Source organism: Canis aureus, chromosome 24 (assembly GCF_053574225.1).
Source record: "Canis aureus isolate CA01 chromosome 24, VMU_Caureus_v.1.0, whole genome shotgun sequence".
In the NCBI taxonomy this organism is placed as follows: domain Eukaryota; kingdom Metazoa; phylum Chordata; class Mammalia; order Carnivora; family Canidae; genus Canis; species Canis aureus.
This window is the reverse complement of record NC_135634.1, coordinates 24,705,481-24,723,509: the sequence shown is the minus strand read 5'-3', so window position 1 is coordinate 24,723,509 and position 18,029 is coordinate 24,705,481. Positions and strand designations below refer to the sequence as shown.

Below are 18,029 nucleotides of genomic sequence, written 5' to 3'. Positions count from 1 at the left end.
AGGGGTTAGATTCTGAGTCTTCCCAGTTCTAAAATCCCATGCTTCTATATCGAGGACAACATATACATGTGTGTTAGCTGAAAACCTAAGTTAAACGAGAACAATAAAAGCTACATAAAACTTTTTTCTACCTGAAAAAACTTGAGACGTGTATAATAGACACGATCCCTTCATCTAAAGACCCATTCTGGCCCCTGCATATTCTTCCCCCACCCTTGTTAATGATTGAAAAGTAAAAACAAAACAAAACAAACAAACAAAAAAAACTTTTAAGGATTAAATGTTCCATTTAGTTTAGTAGTCACTCCTTTCTTAACCCCTAAAATACTGTCTCATTAACAGAAAGTGGTGTCAGAAGCACTTTATTAATGGAAATTCCTTCTGTGAGCTTTCAAATAAAACAAAAACATCATTAATATCAGCAATATAAAACAAACAATGAAAAAAACCCCTGAAACGAAACAAGTGAAAGCAAGTCCGTGTCCCCAGCACCGATCAAACAGAATGGAAGTGAACCGAGCCGTTTTCGCACATCACTTGGAGTGTAGATTTATTTGGATTTTAAGAATCTCCTAAACAAATTACATCAACCTCACTCCATTTCCTTCCTTAATAAAAAGTATGACTGGACAAACATCAGACTTTTAAGATTCTAAAAATAATAGAAAAGTAAAAATAGATTTCCTAGGGAAATCCCTCTCCTAAACCTTACATGGTTTTGCTGCTTCTGTGAAATCTTTCTCTTTGGAGTAACTTGGTTAGCATAGTTTTTGTTTCGTTTTTAAACTGAATTCATACAAGGGCACTGAATTAGAACTTCAGCTGATTTATGGAGCATGAGCTTTGATGAACAGCAAGTTACCTCTGCTCTAAAAGGAAATGTGAATGAGAGAATGCGAACACTGGGAGTTCGTTTCATTATGTAACTTGAGTCTTGCATTAGACAGCGCGCCCTCGTTGAAAAATAAAACAAGAGAACAGAATGGTATGAGCACTCTAAAATCATCTGCAGCACTTTGAAGGGTTAAACCTGCTTAACCCATTCTTAGTCAGAGAATGGCACCAGAGAGGACAGCTCACCCCTTAAGCGTGGCTAGTTCTAAACCTGTGGTATCCTCTGGTTGTCAGAGCAGTCATGCACTCTATTTTCGCCCCCCTCCCACCCAGTTAATAGGATCCATTCATAGCTACTCACTACTGCAGGATTTGACCTGAGAAATGCTAGGATTTATTAACTCAGCAGTTGTTTTTTTTGAAAAGTCCTTAAATAATCTTTGCCCTTGGCCAGCAAGGGCACTGCTAGTCTCAAGTTCTCAGATGCAGCTGGTGAGGTTCTCGGCCAAGTTCTTCAGATGCAGGAATTTCTGCAGGACAACCTACTTTGACATGGCATTTACAAATCTTTAAACCAGGCTTCCTGGATCTAGGAAATGTTATTCCTGACTCCTTCGACCCAGATGCTGGCTAAAATTTAGTTTTTATAATCTGTAGGTAATCACTCATTCTCTTCTCCTTCCTTCTTTCTAGGAGCTGGCATGGTGGTTAAATTTTTCTAAAACAGTCATATTAATATGTTCAAAAATCCACTGCTGAGTCTCGGATAGAGGGTCACATCTGGCCATGAAAATCTTCTTCTCTGCGGGGTTGCAATCCATGCAGCTGTTGCTCACAGGATGGAATAATGTTCTGTCCTGGAGGGATCAGAAAGAAAAGAAAGGACTGACATAATAGATGGTGAATGGTTAGAACCCAAGATATACAGAGGAAGTAAAATATCCCTGTCTGTATTTCAGTATATACCCAGGGTGTGAAAAATAGACCATCTCTCAAGTTAAACAACAGCATGTCGGATAACTACATGGAGAACAGTCTCCTAGGGGCCGCTGGCAAGTATGTAGGGACTCCGAGCAGGTTCCATCAGAAACAAAAGATTCATTCCTCCAGGGATTTGAACTTCTTCTTCTTCTTCTTCTTTTTTTTTTTTTTTGGTAAAGATTTATTTATTTATTTATTCATGAGAGACGCAGAGAGAGAGAGAGGCAGAGACACAGGCAGAGGGAGAATCAGGCTCCATGCCAGGAGCCTGATGTGGAGCCTGATGTGGGCCTCGATCCCGGGACTCCAGGATCACACCCTGGGCTGAAGGCAAGCGCTAAACGGCTGAGCCATCCAGGGATCCCTCCTCTAGGAATTTGTTAAAAAAGCAATCACCCATTTCCTACTCTGCAGTAAGCATTTTGCTACATGCCTGGGTTTTAAAGATACTAAGTATGAGGTTGCTTGCCAAGTAGCTAATAGTGTAGCTATTTGGGGAGAGGCTCAATTACAAAAATGGTAATTTTGTCCATAGCAAACAACAGTGGTGTGCATGTACACTCACACTCACACATACACATGCACACACACATGACCAGAAGAGTCTTAATTTTTCTTCCCTTTGTATCCAGCCTCTAATGGGAAAGAAAAATAGAAAAAGAAATAGGAACCAAATGAGCTAGATGCTCAGTTGCCCTCTTCAGGAGATAATGGGGTCAGAAATATGATGCACAGGTAATATCTCAATGTACGAACTCAAATTTGTTAGCTCTGGAGCTTCAGAATCTTCTCCAACCTCCCTTTCTGCCATTGTAGCTCTTCCTGTGGTGCAATTCTTATTGCTTTCTGTAGAGGAGAGGAGGCTGCATTCACTTAAAAAAATGTTGCTCAGTATATATAAATGATAAAGATAATGGCTCTGAGAGAGAACGGTGCTATCAGGACACAAAGTTTAAGCGGCAAGCAAACCCACTATCTGAACACACACCTCTTTTTTTTTTTTTTTATTTTTTAAGTAATCTCTACACCCAGTGTGGGTTTCAAACTCATGATCCCGAGATCAAGAGTCTCACAGTCTTCCAACTGAGCCAACCAGGGGCCCCAACACACACCTCTTTTTATTGTTCAAGTTGGGAAAAGGAAGTTAATGGAAAGAGAAAATGATCTTTCCTTAACTAGTCATAAAAACTTGTCTCTTACAACGTCTGTGCAAAAAAAAATTGCCAAGAACATGTAAAAGTGTTCTCACGTCACTGCTTGAATTTCAGGGCCAAATACTATTTTTAAGGAAACGTCCAGAGTTTCTTATTATTTTAACTGAGGAATATTTGACTCACAACGCTTTCAGAGTGAAAGAGTTTCTTAGGCCGCCTGTGTCAATATTTCTGGGTGGCTCCTGGATGTTAAGATTCCATCAACCAATATTTAATGTCCTCTTAGGATCCGGATGTTTGCACAAGTTAGACCCGGAGTGAAGGGAGGATAAGGAAGGACAGAGGCGGTGCCCGTGATTTAGTGCTCGGTTCTGTTTTGTGTCAACAAGGAGCTCTGCCTCACACAAAGGCTCACTTTTCTCTTTTGTTTCAAGTTTCCTGGGTTTACTGTGGATTTTATTTTCCTTCCACAAAGAAGTGTCCTTCCCATTTTCTTCACCTGGGGCTTTGCTAAGGTGGCTGCTGTCTGGGCCAGGGGAGGCTCTGCGGAACCCCTGGGGCTCAGGGGCAGGGAGCACACTGCAGAAGGGAGGCCAGCGTGCTCTGCAGCTCACCCCACACCTACTTCGTTCTTGGGGTGAAGCTTTTGTTCAAGATTTCGCCTCACAAAATCCTCACTTGGGGATCTCGCTGTGGGGTCCCCAGGCAGCTCTCTCCTTTGTGTCTACTCTCTTGCTCCCCAACATCTCTCACCCTCAGTCTCCTGCTCCTTCTGCCAGGTTGGCTCCAGGACTTAATATATTTAAATCAGGTTTTCAAAAAGTATTCCCAAAGCTGTTCCATTCCTGAAAATTCTGTGTGACCTACTGAATTCTAATTCACTGCGTTCCACCTACGTGTACTTCTGTTTTCCCCTTACTTATCTGTATTTCCTTCTATTGTTCCCTTTGTCCGGTAGCTCAAATGGGGACATTTATATGCTCACGGTTTCTCTGCCAAAATACATATCTCTTTGAAAACTTAGAGAGAGAGAGAGAGAGAGAGAGAGTAGAACATGTTTCTATTCTCTTCCTTTCACCAGCTTGTGTACTTCAGCACAGTGGCAAAAGCCAAACCAGATTTTCTGATCTATGAGGTGATCATATTTCTCCCAATCTCAGATTGGACCACATGCTCTGACAGATAGAGGTACGTGTAGGAGGGCAATTGGACAGTATATGCAAATTCAGGACTGCACTGAAAAATCCAGAACATGTTTTCTGTTATTGCACTTGGTATTCTCATATTAGTTGAAAAGTTGAATTCCCTAAATCCATCTATGGCTGAGAAAGCCTCTTCGGTCAAAGGAGAGGGTGGATAAGATTAATCTGTAAGGCCTTTCCTGGCCATAAAATTGAATGAACCTTTTATTCCAAAGTTCACTGTGGACAGAGATGAATGACAGGGCATCAGACTAGAAACTATCAACAATACTCAGTAGATTGACAGATTGATCATTCTCTGGCTATAGACTGAGCTCTGTTCACCCTTGTCTTTGGAGGATCTACCAGGTCCTAGAGGTGAAGCTTCTGGAGACATTGTCAGCCTCTCCAGAGCGTGCTTTTTCCACTTTTGACCTTGGGGGCTGTGCACATTGCCATCTTTAGACTTTCTATTCAGCTAAACTTTTGGATGACTACTTGTCTTTACTGATGGTTTTCCTGGCCGGAATTAAGTCAGTGGACCGAGTAATCATTCGTCAATATGGTCTCTTGTTCTGTGACAGCCCTTTGCACCCTTACCTTTCATCATCACAAGAGATGGCTGTAAGAGAACTGAATAGTTTTTTTTTTTTTTTCCTCTGGAAGAGACTTCTGTGTGCTTTGGCAAGTCTGCTGTTCCATAACAATCCTTCCTAAAGGGTGCTTTTAACTGGACTGTTCATTGTTCAGTCCTGAGAGGAGAGCAGAGCTTTTGCTCTGATTGTGAAAAGTGCAATACAGCAAACTGTGTCTCCTGTAGGTCTCCCACCTACCCTGCCCTCTTCCTCCCCACCCCCCACCGTGATCTTTCTGTTTTGTTTTTGCCTTAAGAAAATGAGAAATCTTTGAGCAGGAAATGAAAAAGTTTAGATCCAGGCCTGTGGAACCACCCTTCCTAATCAAATCGGGTCAGACCCAATGTCCAGTTCTGGCCAGTCAGTTCCTACTGTGAAAGGCATGGGTGGGACCTTCCAGGGAGCTCCTTGAAAGGGCCGCCTCTCCACAGCAGGTCTGCCATGTAATTGGCATCTGGTGACGCTCAAGGCCGGCACTAAATTCTATTAGATTCCCTCCTTCCACAGGGTCTGCACTTTGAAGGCACGAGTAAGTTGTAGGAAGCATTCCACACTGTGTTCGGGGTAATCAAAGAACAAAACACCACAAATGCAAAGACAATAAAATAAGTGTGAGTTCATAATGGATGGAAAGATGACTCAGAATAGAACTCACACATGGTGGGAGGGAGGACAACCTATGCTGGGTAAAGGGCTGGGATTTTTTTTTTTAAGATTTATTTATTTATTCATGAGAAAGAGAGAGAGGCAGAGGCACAGGCAGAGGGAGAAGCAGGCTCCAAGCAGGGAGCCTGACGTGGGCCTCAATCCTGGAACTCCAGGATCACGCCCTGGGCTGAAGGTGGTGCTAAACCGCTGAGCCACCAGGGCTGCCCAAGGGCTGGGATTTTGATCTGCAGGGAATTTGGATCAGATTCCAGTCATATCATGACCTTGTTGTGTGACCTTGGGCAGTATTTAATTCTCTGAACTCCAGCTTCCTCATCTGTAAAATATACTCTTCACAAATTTATTGTAAGGATAAAATGAATTAATATATGTAAAATCGCTGGCACAGGTCCTACATATAATAAGTGATTCCACTCCGCATCTTCCCTTAATTTATTTTTAGTCAGGGAGCATCCCCAATTCTAAAAATCAGAATGTACAAACCATCTGGTCGGAGACCAGCTATTCAGGACCAAATTGCATTCTCTGAAATCCTGGCAAAATAGAATTTGCAAAAATCAGCACCCGCCTCAACTAAGTTCTCTAAATTGATATATCAGTGCCTCCCTTTTTAAGCAAAAGGATTAATAGAACAAAGGTGCTATATGGCTCTAGAATGAGCTCTTCTATGTAATTATGGTCAGAGTTTGTATATGATTCATGTGTTTTAGTCCCTTGCCTGAAATGCGATGTGATTCAGGTATTGGAGTTCAACAAATATTTATTGAATGCCTTTTACTTTCTGGTATGTATTAGGAGACAGGCCCAGAAAGATAAACGGAGATGCATCTCCTGACCCAAGAAGTAGGGGAGACCAACAGGCAAACAAATGTATAAAGTAAAAAAAATACCGATGAGACTGTAGATGAGGGGGAATAAGATGTATTCGGGTATTTCAGACAGAGAGGAACAGGTGAAAGGAGAAATGTGATAGCATGTGCATTTATGCATTTGATTTATTCACAAAAAATTATTTGGGACCTACTATTTTTTGGGGGGACCTAATATTTATTAGGCACTGTTTAGGTGGATTGGATATTTCAGTGAACTAACAAGCCCCCCCCCCCTCAATATTTACATGCTGGAGGCAGAGTGGGGGTGAGGAAGTACAGCACAGACAATAAACAGTGAGTGTTATAGGTAAAATATATAGCCAGTGTGCAAGTTTAAATAGGGGAGCAAGCGTCCACCTCGTTGAGAAGGTGATATTTGGGTAGTCTTGAAGAAGGTGAGGGAATTAGCCATGCCAATATCTGGGGGGAAGAGAGTTCCAGACAGAACAGGGAGTGCAAAGGCCCTAAGCAGGAATTCACCCGATGTGGGTTAAAGGAATGACGGGGTGGGGCTGGGGGGTTAGAGTAGGGGAGAAACTGGGAGAGGATGATGATTTCAGAGGTAATGGAGAGCTAGATCATGTTCTGGGGACTGGCAAGTCATTTAGAGCACAAGGGAGGTGAATACCAGACGATGTATCCAAGAGATAGCATTCAGAGACTAGGCTACATTGCTAAGGCTTATTTTCTCTGTGTTTGGGGGGTGGCCACTGGAAGATTTAAAAAGGGGAGTCACAGACTCCATATTTTGGGTGGATCATGCTAGTAGCAGAGAGGAGGATGGAGACAGGGTAGGGAGGCATTGGACTCTGGCCAAGAGAATCGAGAGAGGCTACTGCAATCATCCAGACTGAAGCTTACAAACCGAAACCCAAACCAACAAGGGGTGAGTTGGGGATGACCTGAGAAATGATCTGAGAGCTTTTTGAGAAGTAAATGTATAGGACTTTCTGATTCATGGCATGTGGGGTTTAAGGTGAGGGAAGAAGAGGATGACTAGAAGAAAAGCAGTGCTGAGGCAAGAAATGCTGGAAGAGGCTCAGGCTGAGGCAGTGGGGAGGAGAGTGATTTCTATTTTAGGCATAATGAATTGGAGGCAGCTGTGAAACATCCAGGTTCAGATGCCCAGTAAGCAGTTGTGTATAGACTGGACCTGAGGAAGAGGTCCGGTCTATACTTTTGTGTGCACAGTGGGGAGAACTGTTATTGCCTTTCACTGACTATTCATTTCTGGGTAACATACATTGAAAGAGAATGCTTGGAGTGCCTGCCTGGGTGGCTCAGTGGTTCAGTGTCCGCCTTCAGCTCAGGTTGTGATCCTGGGGTCCTGGGATCAAGTCCTGCATCAGGCTCCCGGGAGGGAGCCTGCTTCTCCCTCTGCCTATGTCTCTGCCCCTCTCTGTGTCTCTCATGAATACATAAATAAAATAAAATATTTAAAAAAAGAAAGAAAAGGTATCTAATATGGATATTGCTACTTACGTGTGTGTGTGTGTGTGTGTGTGTGTGTGTGTGTGTGTGTGTGTTTTATGTGGGGCTTGAACTCACAACCCTGAGATCAAGACCTGAGCTGAGATCAAAAGTTGGACACTTGATCTACTGGGCCACCTAAGTGCCCCAAGATATTGCTAGTTTTTAATCCTGATTTCATCCCTGACAGTAATCTTTGCTGGTCACTTAGTTTGTCAGTGATCTAGGTTTTCCAGCTTCAAAATGAATAGAGTGGAGGGGAGAAGAGTGGGATGAGATAAGATTTAGAATATCTGCCTTCCCACCTCTTAGTGTGGTGGAGAAAAACAAGGTTGATATATGAATGTCCTTTGTGCTCTGGGAGAAAGACAAATTAGGTAGTTTTTTGCGGCCTATTTTTACTGTTGGCATCTGGGCGAATGCAAATAATACCTTGATAGGCATAACAGGGACAAAGCAGTCTTACTGTCTATCCTTTTCCATTTTTTCTTTGACAGGTAGAATTTCTCACAGGAGGAGAAAATTGGTCTTCTTGCATCAGTGCCTAATTCGGCCAATCAGAAATAATGCTGCTTAATGTCCTGACAGAACCCCTGGGTGTGTGTAGTGAGGCAGTGTAAGCCACAGCAGACCTCAAACCCCTCCTCCTACTGACTCTTGACAGTAGCCAGGATTGTAAAAAAAAAAAAAATCTAATTTGATTAGACCTCTGCTTTTCAACCATTCAAAGCCTTCTTGGCCTCTTAGCTAAATTCTTAGCATGGACGGCAAGGTCTTGTATAGTCCTATCCCTGGCCAGATGTCTGATCTTGTATACATAGTTCATCATTTTCCCTCACACTCATACCTTCCAACTGGCTTCTCTTGTTTTTCTAAGAAAACTAAGATGTTGATTACCTCAGGGCCTTTGCATTAGCTAATACTGTATCTGGGGTCTTTTATTCTCTTACTTCCTTCATTTATCTAATTCCTGCTCATCTTTTAGATCTCCACTGAAATGTTATTTTGTCAGAGAAACTTTGCCTACTTCTCTGACCTGGATAGAGCCCAGTGTTCTGTATTCTCATATTATCTTGTAACTTAATTTATTTAATCATTTTTGTCTGCCTCCCCACTGGACTGAAAGCTCCAAGAGTAGAGAAAACCCATCTGTTCCATATCTTGTTTCCATCTGTCCATAGCTCCTTATCTCCCCTCAGTAAACCTTCTGGGAGTCATATGAATATAATAATAGCTATTTATTAAATATGAATCTATGTGTCTAGCAGTGCTAAATATTCTATGTAGATTTTCTCATCTTATCTATGTAAACCACATAAGGAATCTGAAGGAATAGTGAATGAGGAGAAATAGGAAGCTAAGTTCATTTATTCAACAAATAATAATTACATGCCAACTATATGCCAGCCAGTGTTTTCGGTACTGAATAAAAGAAAGCAGAGAAAAACCCCTGCTCTCATGGAATTTACATTTGAATATCTAGCTATAGCTAAATAATGAAAATGGTATAAAAATGTATAATATAGAAATACAACTAATTAGCTCATCTTTTCCTATATGCAAACTTGTTGAAGAGCTAAGAACAATCAGAAGATAGTTTGTTGAACACATGTTTGCAATAGCTAACACTAATTGAACTCATGTGCTAGGTACTTTTAAATTTTATTTAATCATTACAACAATCCTCTAAGATAGATACTATTATTATCTTCATTTTATGAATGAGGAAACAAAAGCACATAGTAAGGAACTTTCCTGAGATCCCAGAGCCAGGACCCACACAGAAGCCAGAACTCCAGTCTTGGATCTCACAGGACCCAGAGCCTCTGCTCTTGACCTCTGAATTATGCTTCATCACTCTTCTTCACTGAGCCAACCAGCAGTCCTGCTCCACTTCTACCCTGCTCACCAGCAGATAACTAATTTAAATTTAAATACTAACATAAATTGTGTATAGTTCTTATTACCAAGATGCTTTTCTGTGAGTCTAAATCTTGGCAGGCATTTAATTCAAGAAGTATTAATCCTGATGTTAGAGTCTTGATGTTAGACTCTGGGATAATCTGTGATGGAGATTTTCTTGTTCTGAGTGACCAGAGAATGGCAGTTAAGTTCATTAGGATATTTCTAACTGGTATATAGAAATAGCAAAAGCTAAGAGGTCACAACAACTAAGTGAGACAAACAAATAAAAACAGGATGGGAAGATAACACTATTGAAAAGGTAGCTTCATTACTGTGTTAAATGCATTTCCCTTCTGGGAGTTAGCTTCCCTTGGTTGAATCCTTAATTTGAATTGAAGATCATAACTTCTTAGGGTACAATGACTTAAGTCCTCTATTACAAATGGGAGTATGATGTAGACATTGTGCATATTGTTTTCAGCAAGGTGTTTGAAAAGCCCTTCTTTGTTCTCTTTTGGGCAAACTGGAGAGGTGTGGGCTAGAAGAAATAACTAGATTTATTTTTTTAAAGATTTTATTCATTCACGAGAGACACAGAGAGAGGGGGCAGAGGCACAGGCAGAGGGATGAGAAGCAGGCTCAAGGAAGGGAGCCTGATGAAGGAATCGATCCTGGGACTCCAGGATCACGCCCTGGGCCAAAGGCAGGCGCTAAACTGCTGAGCCACCCAGGGATCCCTAGAAGAAATAACTATTAGGTAAATTTGTATCTGGTTGAATAACTTCATCCAAATGGTGCTCATTAATGGATCAGTGTCTGTATTATATGATAAAGGGCTCAGTTCTTGGCCTTGTGCATTGGGATCCACAACTTAGATGAAGGAATAAATGCATGCAGATTCATCTCATGGATGGAACAAAACTAGTTTATGGCTAATAAATTAGATCAAAGAGTTAAAACCTAGGCTGAGGTAAATCCAGTGAAATAGAATTTAATGGAAATAAATGGATAGCTACACAAGTATAAAAGATGAATTATACAGACAGGAGACGGTGGAGATGTATCTGTGTAGGAAAACAAAAAAAGACTGAGTTTTTTTTTAAGATTTTATTTATTTATTCGATTGAGAGAGAGAGAGAGAGAGGCAGAGACAAAGGCAGAGGGAGAAGCAGGCTCCATGCATGGAGCCCTATGTTGGACTCGATCCCCAGTCTCCAGGATCACGCCCTGGGATGAAGGTGGCGCCAAACCGCTGAGCCACCCGGGCTGCCCAAGAGACAGTTTTTATACTGAAAATTCATTAAAAAGCCAAGTATGTAAAGTTAAGGTAGAAAATCAATCAACTAAATCATAACAAAGAATGCTAGAAACAGATTCTACTTTCTTTGACCAGAATACACCTAGAATATTGTGTTCTGAGTATCATGATACTTTTTAGAACTATTTGGAGTATGTTAAAAGTGAGTGTCCAGGAAGTTTGGGTGGATCCAAATTAAGTCACAGGAAGAGTAGTGGCAGAAAACTGGGCCATTTAATCACAAGTAAAGAGTAAAGATAGGGCAAGCACTGTTCAAATATTTGGGATCTGCATTCAGTGAAGTAGATTACATTTAATCACTGTGGTACTAAAGGCCAGGGAAGAACTTTTTAATACTTGGGACTGTCCAAGAAATGAATGGGTTGAATTGGGATAATGTGACTGCCTAAGTATTACCACACATCCAGGATTTTGTAGTGGGGCTTCATACATCAGAACCCAAGTTGAAATACATGCCTTTTAATTAAACTCTTTGTATATACTTCCCTCATTTTTGGCCCTAAATCAATATCTAACCAGAACACTTTAAAAATAAGAACCTTGTGGCCTTCCATCTGGCATCTTTGTGGACCAGCAGGATTTTACGAGCTGAGAGGCCAAAGTCCTGGCATATATCACAAATTACAATAAATAGTCAAATGTAGGCATAAGCCAAGAATTCCGCCCACTCACTTTTTAAACTAATGTGACTGTTGCAATGTTATCAATTTAGCCTGAAAGGAAACTTCTTATCTGTATTTCCTGTTTGATGTTATTTTTAAGCCCTTTCTTATAGCAGTTAAACTACAAGAACACCCCAGGGAGTAACTAAGAATAGTAATTTAAACCTTTCACTTTTGGTCTTTGGGGAGGCTGTGTATGTGGTTCTGAGACCAAGAAATGTGTTAAGTGTTCTTTTTTTTTTTTCTCCTTCTTTCTTTTTAATTGAAATATAGTTGACACACAATGTTATATTGGTTTCAAGTTACAACATAGTGATTCAACAACTCTATACCTTATGCTGTGCTCACCACAAGTGTAGCTACCATCTGTCACTATACGACGTTATTACAATATCATTGACTATATTCCCTGTGCTGTACTTTTTCTCCTCATGACTTATTCATTCCATAACAGGAAGCCTTCACCCATTTTGCCTAGCCCTCATCCCCCTCCTCTCTGGCAAACATCAGTTTGCTCTCTGTATTTATGGATTTGTTACTGCTTTTTGTTTGTTCATTTGTTTTTGGATTCCACATATAAGTGAAATCATATGGTATTTGTCTTTCAGTGGCTGACTTGTTTCACTTAGCATTATACCCTCCAGGTCCATCCATATTGGATGGACTGCAAATAGCAAGATCTCATCCTTTTTTGTAGCTGAGTAATACTCCATCATATACATACAGATATATATATCTGTTATACACACACACACACACACACACACACACACACACCTGATGTCTTTTCTATCAACTCATCTATTAATGGACATTTGGGTTGCTTCCATGAGATATGTTAAATTTTGTCCAGCACAACTTGAGGTTCATGAAGAAGACCGTATCAATAATTGAACCCAGTAGTTCTTTAAGCCATTTAAAAAATGCTTATTTAGGAACTTCGTATATTTGATATTAAGCAGGCCAGACAGAAATAAAAGAAAAAGTTCCTGCCCTCAGGTAGTTAACTTCTAAAAAGGGAGACTATGTAGAATACAATGTTCTTGGAATAAAAGAAGAAACAATACGGTATAGGAATACAAATGGGGGGGGGGGGAATTCCAACTAAGGCAGGAGGGAGGAACAGGGTAAAGAAGGTAGGTAAACGGGCAGCCTGGGTGGCTCAGCAGTTTAGCGCCACCTTCAGTCCAGGGCCTGATCCTGGAGACCCGGGATCAAGTCCCACATCGGGCTCCCTGCATGGAGCCTGCTTCTCCCTCTGCCTGTGTCTCTGCCTCTCTCTCTCTCTCTCTGTCTCTCATGAATAAATAAATAAAATCTTAAAAAAAAAAAAAAGAAGAAGGTAGGTAAACATTGGAGCTGGAAAAGGGATTCTCCATCAGCTGCCTATGAGAATACTTTAGCAGCCTTCAAAAAATACCAATCCCCAGGCCTCACCTTCAGGGGAGCCTCAGTCAGTCTCACCTTATGTCGACAGCACACTGCATTAAATGCACCATTACAATGTCCTGGAACTGGCACATTTATAATGTTTGATGTTTATTCTTTTCCTTGGCCAACATTTTCTTGACTATCCTTGCCTCTTTCATTTCCATATAAATTTCAGAATCAGTTAATCAATTTCCACAAATAAACCTGCTGGTCTTTGGGATGATTTTGCATTAAACAGTTCAGGTAGGTCATAATCCCAGGGGCCTGGAATGGAGCCCCACATCAGGCTCTCTGCTCCGCAAGGAGCCTGCTTCTCCCTCTCCCTCTGTCTGTTATTCCCCCTGCTTGTGTTCTTTCTCTGTCAAATAAATAAATAAAATCTTAAAAAAAAAGGGAAAACCCCCAAACAGCAAATAAGCATGTGATATCACTCTACAACCACAAAATGAAAAGAGGAAAAGAAAAAGAAACAGATTGCCAAGAGTTGACAAAAATGTGGAGCAACTGGATTCTCATGAGGTATCTGTATACCCTGCCTACAGCTCTTCAGGCCTCACCAATTCAGTGCATGCTGGCCCAACTCCCAGCAGTTGGTCTTGGTATCTCACTCCCTAAGGGCTTTTTCTCTCTTCTCAAGAACTGTTCTGTCTGTAAGAGCAACAGTCTGGAGATGTCAGGGAACAAATGCTCCTCCCCTTAGGAATAAATTTACCCACAGGTCGACTAGAGTGGTGAATAAGTGCACCGACTCACTTGCTCTCTGATACATGCTCTATACCATTTCCAGAGATCTTTAGAAGGGTTGAGTTCTAATTGCCCCCAATGGTACTTGCTTTATAGTTCACGCTTTATTGATTCCCATCCCTTCCTCATTCACTTACTTCCTACCAAGATTTTGGTAGGCCATCTCCCAAATAAAACACCCTCAAAATCTTACTTCAGATATACATCTAGAGAAACCCAAGTTAAGATATATATTATACTCCAATTAAAATTTATTAAAAGGAAAGAGGGATCCCTGGGTGGCGCAGCGGTTTAGCGCCTGCCTTTGGCCCAGGGCGCGATCCTGGAGACCCGGGATCGAATCCCACATCGGGCTTCCGGTGCATGGAGCCTGCTTCTCCCTCTGCCTGTGTCTCTGCCTCTCTCTCTCTCTGTGTGACTATCATAAATAAATAAAAATTAAAAAAATATATAAAAAAAAAAAAAAAATAAAATTTATTAAAAGGAAAGAGACATGGGAGATAACTCCTAATATTTTTTGTGGGGGGGGGGAGGTGAGTAATAAGTTAATATTGCTTAGGATAGGTTGCTATAGTGATGTGGTACATCAGGATATATCTTATCACTATTTTCAGTGTAAAAATTGCATTTGTCACCCACATGAATATAAGTTTGATCATGTGTAATTTTTACACGGTTTAGCTCACTTAATTATCCCTATTATGTTGATAAGGAAGTTGAAAATCATAGATGAAATATAACTTATTCAGGATCACATGACTGTTTCAGGATGAATTAGGATATGCTAGGCTAGATGGGAAATCATTACGATGACCAGATTATGAAAGGTCAGGGGAAGAATTATCTTCTACCTAATGGGAAGCCAAGTAAAGTTATAAAACAGAGGAATGCAATGACCAGGCTTTGTAGAAACTTTGTTTGACTTCAGAATGGAAGATGGGTGAGAGAGAGAAGGGACAGGAGGCTGGATCACCTCGAGAGAGCTCTGGCAGTAATTCAGGGGTAAGATGGGAAGGGCTATAGGTAGGGCAGGGGCTGTAGACACAGCAGAGAGGATAGATTTTTAGAGAGATTGGCTGGGGAGGGGATTGACAAATCTTAGTGACTAATTAGGTTACTAGAAGAGGGAAGGAAGTTTTTTTGTTTTGGATATCAGTTAATAATTTAAACATTTTTACCGTCATCAGCAGTCATTGTTTTTGAAAGAGGGGTCCCCCTGGTGGTAAAAGATAACCATGAGTGGGATTCTTTATTCTTGGTACTTGTGAGACACAGCTGTATTACTGAACCTAGTTAACAAGACTGTAAAATAGGGATTCCCCTCTTTTTTTGTGGTGGCAATGGCCCACATCTAAGAATAATTGAAAGCTGAGTGGTGGGGTTGGGGGTAATGGGTATAGGTGGTCAAAAGGTACAAACCTCCAGTTGTAAGTGGAAGAAGTTCTGGGGATGTAAAGTACAACATGGTGACTATAGTTAATTACATATGTTGTATATTTGAAAGTTGCTGAGAGAGTAGACTTGAAAAGTTTCATCACACAAAAAAATTGTAACTATGTGAAGTGGTGGATGTATTAACTAAACTGATTGTGGTGGTCACTTCAAATATACACATATATCAAATTAGTACATTGTATACCTTAAATGTACACAATGTTATATGTCACTTATATCTCAGTAAAGCTGGGAAATGACCCAATAATCTCCTTAAAAAAAAAAAAAAGTACCACTGACGGATCAGAAGGTGGGGCCTGACAACAGCCTTCACCCACTCAAGCAAAATAGCTTCTGGCCACCTTTCCTCTCCAAGAAATTGCCAGGTAGCTAGGAGGAGGGGTTGCTTGCACTCAGTGGTGCTGAATCCAATAGGCACTGGGAAACTCCCCCCGGGGAATGCTGATCTGCTTTCGTAAGAGCACAGCGGAGGAAAAAGGAGAGACTTTAAACCCAGATGCACCTGGATCTGAATGTTGGCTCTGGCACAAACATGCTAGTACTAGTTTCTTCCTCTGTGAATTACACGTTATAGAAACTAGGTGGTTGTGAGGTTTGAGGTAATATATGTAAAGCACTAGGTCAATGCTTCCTTAACAGTTGGAGATGATGATGATGATGATTACCTTAGGAGCTTAGGAGATGGCCCGCTGTGGTCCTTTAGGCAATTAGGAAAATCTTAGGGGTCCTGTTTATTCATGACTATGCTAATAAAAACAGAGAGCTCCACAGTTGACTCAAAAGATGCTAAACTACCTGGAAGCCCCAGGGCCGAGTAGTAAATAGACAAGGTAATACCCCAGAGAGACCTCTCTCTTTGTGCTTTCTCTCTTTATGCCTTGGGAATAGCCCATGAAATAAACAAGAAGCCCTTTCAAAAACAGGTGCATTTGAATAAGCCTGAGTCATCCACCAAGATGAGATATTTCAGAAACTTTCCATTTTGAGCTCTTGGCATGTTCCTGATTATGTATAAATACCTTGCTTGTTATATAAATACACAGTGAATGTAACCTTTTGCTAAGTAATGCAAGGCCAAGCTACAAAAGCATCTGAGAAGGGAGCCAATTGCACCTAGTGGTTCCCTTTCACAAGCCCCTTAGGGTCCTGGAAAGGTTTAAAATGTTAAAGCTGTAAGAGTTACCTCTTGAAATCACCACAGCCATTTTTTTTTTTCCTCTCCAGGAGCTCTGTGTGCATGTGTATTAGTTGGTTTTATCCATCTGTAAGCTTTTGTAAGCTCCCTAATGAAAACAACTGTATTTTCTTGGCTTAATTGCACATTATTGAGTGTTCTGTCTCTCGTGCTATAACTGTGCAATAATGAGGAATGGTTTGTTCATTAGGGACAACCAGCATATGAGGCAAATGGTGAATCGGGTATTTTATTGATGTGCCGAGAAAGGAACTTCTTAAAGATCAGAATATAACTATAAAAGCAAAACAAACAAACAAAAAAAAAATAAAAGCAAAACAAAACAACTTTCTTATTGCATCACATATAGATTGTATCATAGCCAATAACAAAAAGGGTTTGGTAAGATTAATCACTTATGATGCAGTTCATAAGGAAAACAGAAGGGTACATACAACTGATGTTTTGTACTTTTTCTGGACACAGAGCCAGAATCTGCCAAATGCTGTGTGTGTGTTTGGGGGGGGGGGGGGGCTGGGTGGCATACAGAACAAACTTGTATAAATGAGTCTGCCTTTGAGTATAATTTTAGGTGCCCACTCCTGAAAGGTAGATACTGGAAAGCTTATTAGGTATCAAAACCAGTCATCCCCCATATTTGATTCTCTGAAGATTCTTTCCTTTAGCTTTCTGTAATGCCAGGGATACTAAGTTTTGCCTCAGCCACAGGTTAGCCAAAGTGCATGATTAAAGTGGTGGGTGTGACATTTCCTGTATAGTTTAGGGTAAGACTGGCACCTTCTTCCTGGCTAGGAGGGCACCCAGCACATCTATGAACTTGAGGGGTGGAATGGAGCTTACTGACAGTCAAGTCCTGCCCTAAAAACCAAAAAAGTGGAAAAGAAATTTGCGTGGTATCCTCAAAAGTTATCGAAAGGCAACTTGGTGAAAATAGTTTAAAATAAAAACTTAATTGCTCTTTATCAACTCAATAAAATGATTTTTGTATTTGCTTTTGAACTACCTTTTTTCTATCATTAAATGTTAACTTCATAATTTTTTAAACTTAAATCACCCAAATAAGTTCTCTTTTGTTATACTTGCAGTTTGCCAAGTTGCAAATGGGTCAGTCTGTAGAAAGATCGCAACAATTACACCTACGTGAGTGTGGATATGTAAATCTAATTGTCTTAACCTAGACAGGTCCCAAGCAAATGAGAATGAGATATAAATAAATGGATATCTTAAATGTTTGTGTGTGACTCAAGGTTCTTAAAAATTACACATGTGTGTGTTTGTTTATTGGGCACATGGTCCCTCCATTTGGTGGTTGTCTGGGCTAAGACTAGTCCCTTCCCTTGCAATATATGTTCTGGTTCAAAGCTATTTTTCAGTCATAAGTGATTATGGTGGGTGCACACACAGCAAGCAAAGCCAAAAGCAATGCCCCTTCCAGCAGACCCTGTCTTTCCCTCAACCTATGCTGGAGGTCTCCAACTGTCTGAGTCCAAAATGTATACTTGTGTCCAGGCAACAATTTAAAT

The 18,029-nt window shown here is 40.8% G+C and overlaps 1 protein-coding gene across 1 annotated transcript in view; it reads right to left on the bottom strand.

Annotated features, from left to right (window-relative positions):
* Window positions 1-523: 523 nt before the first annotated feature.
* Window positions 524-18,029, bottom strand: part of GALNTL6 (polypeptide N-acetylgalactosaminyltransferase like 6) — a 1,162,298-nt gene continuing 1,144,792 nt past the window's right edge. Inside the window, exon 13 of the mRNA XM_077868561.1 lies at window positions 524-1,691. Within this exon, the coding sequence (XP_077724687.1) occupies window positions 1,524-1,691 (168 nt within the window). The 3' untranslated portion in view covers window positions 524-1,523. The remainder of the gene's footprint in view (window positions 1,692-18,029) is intronic.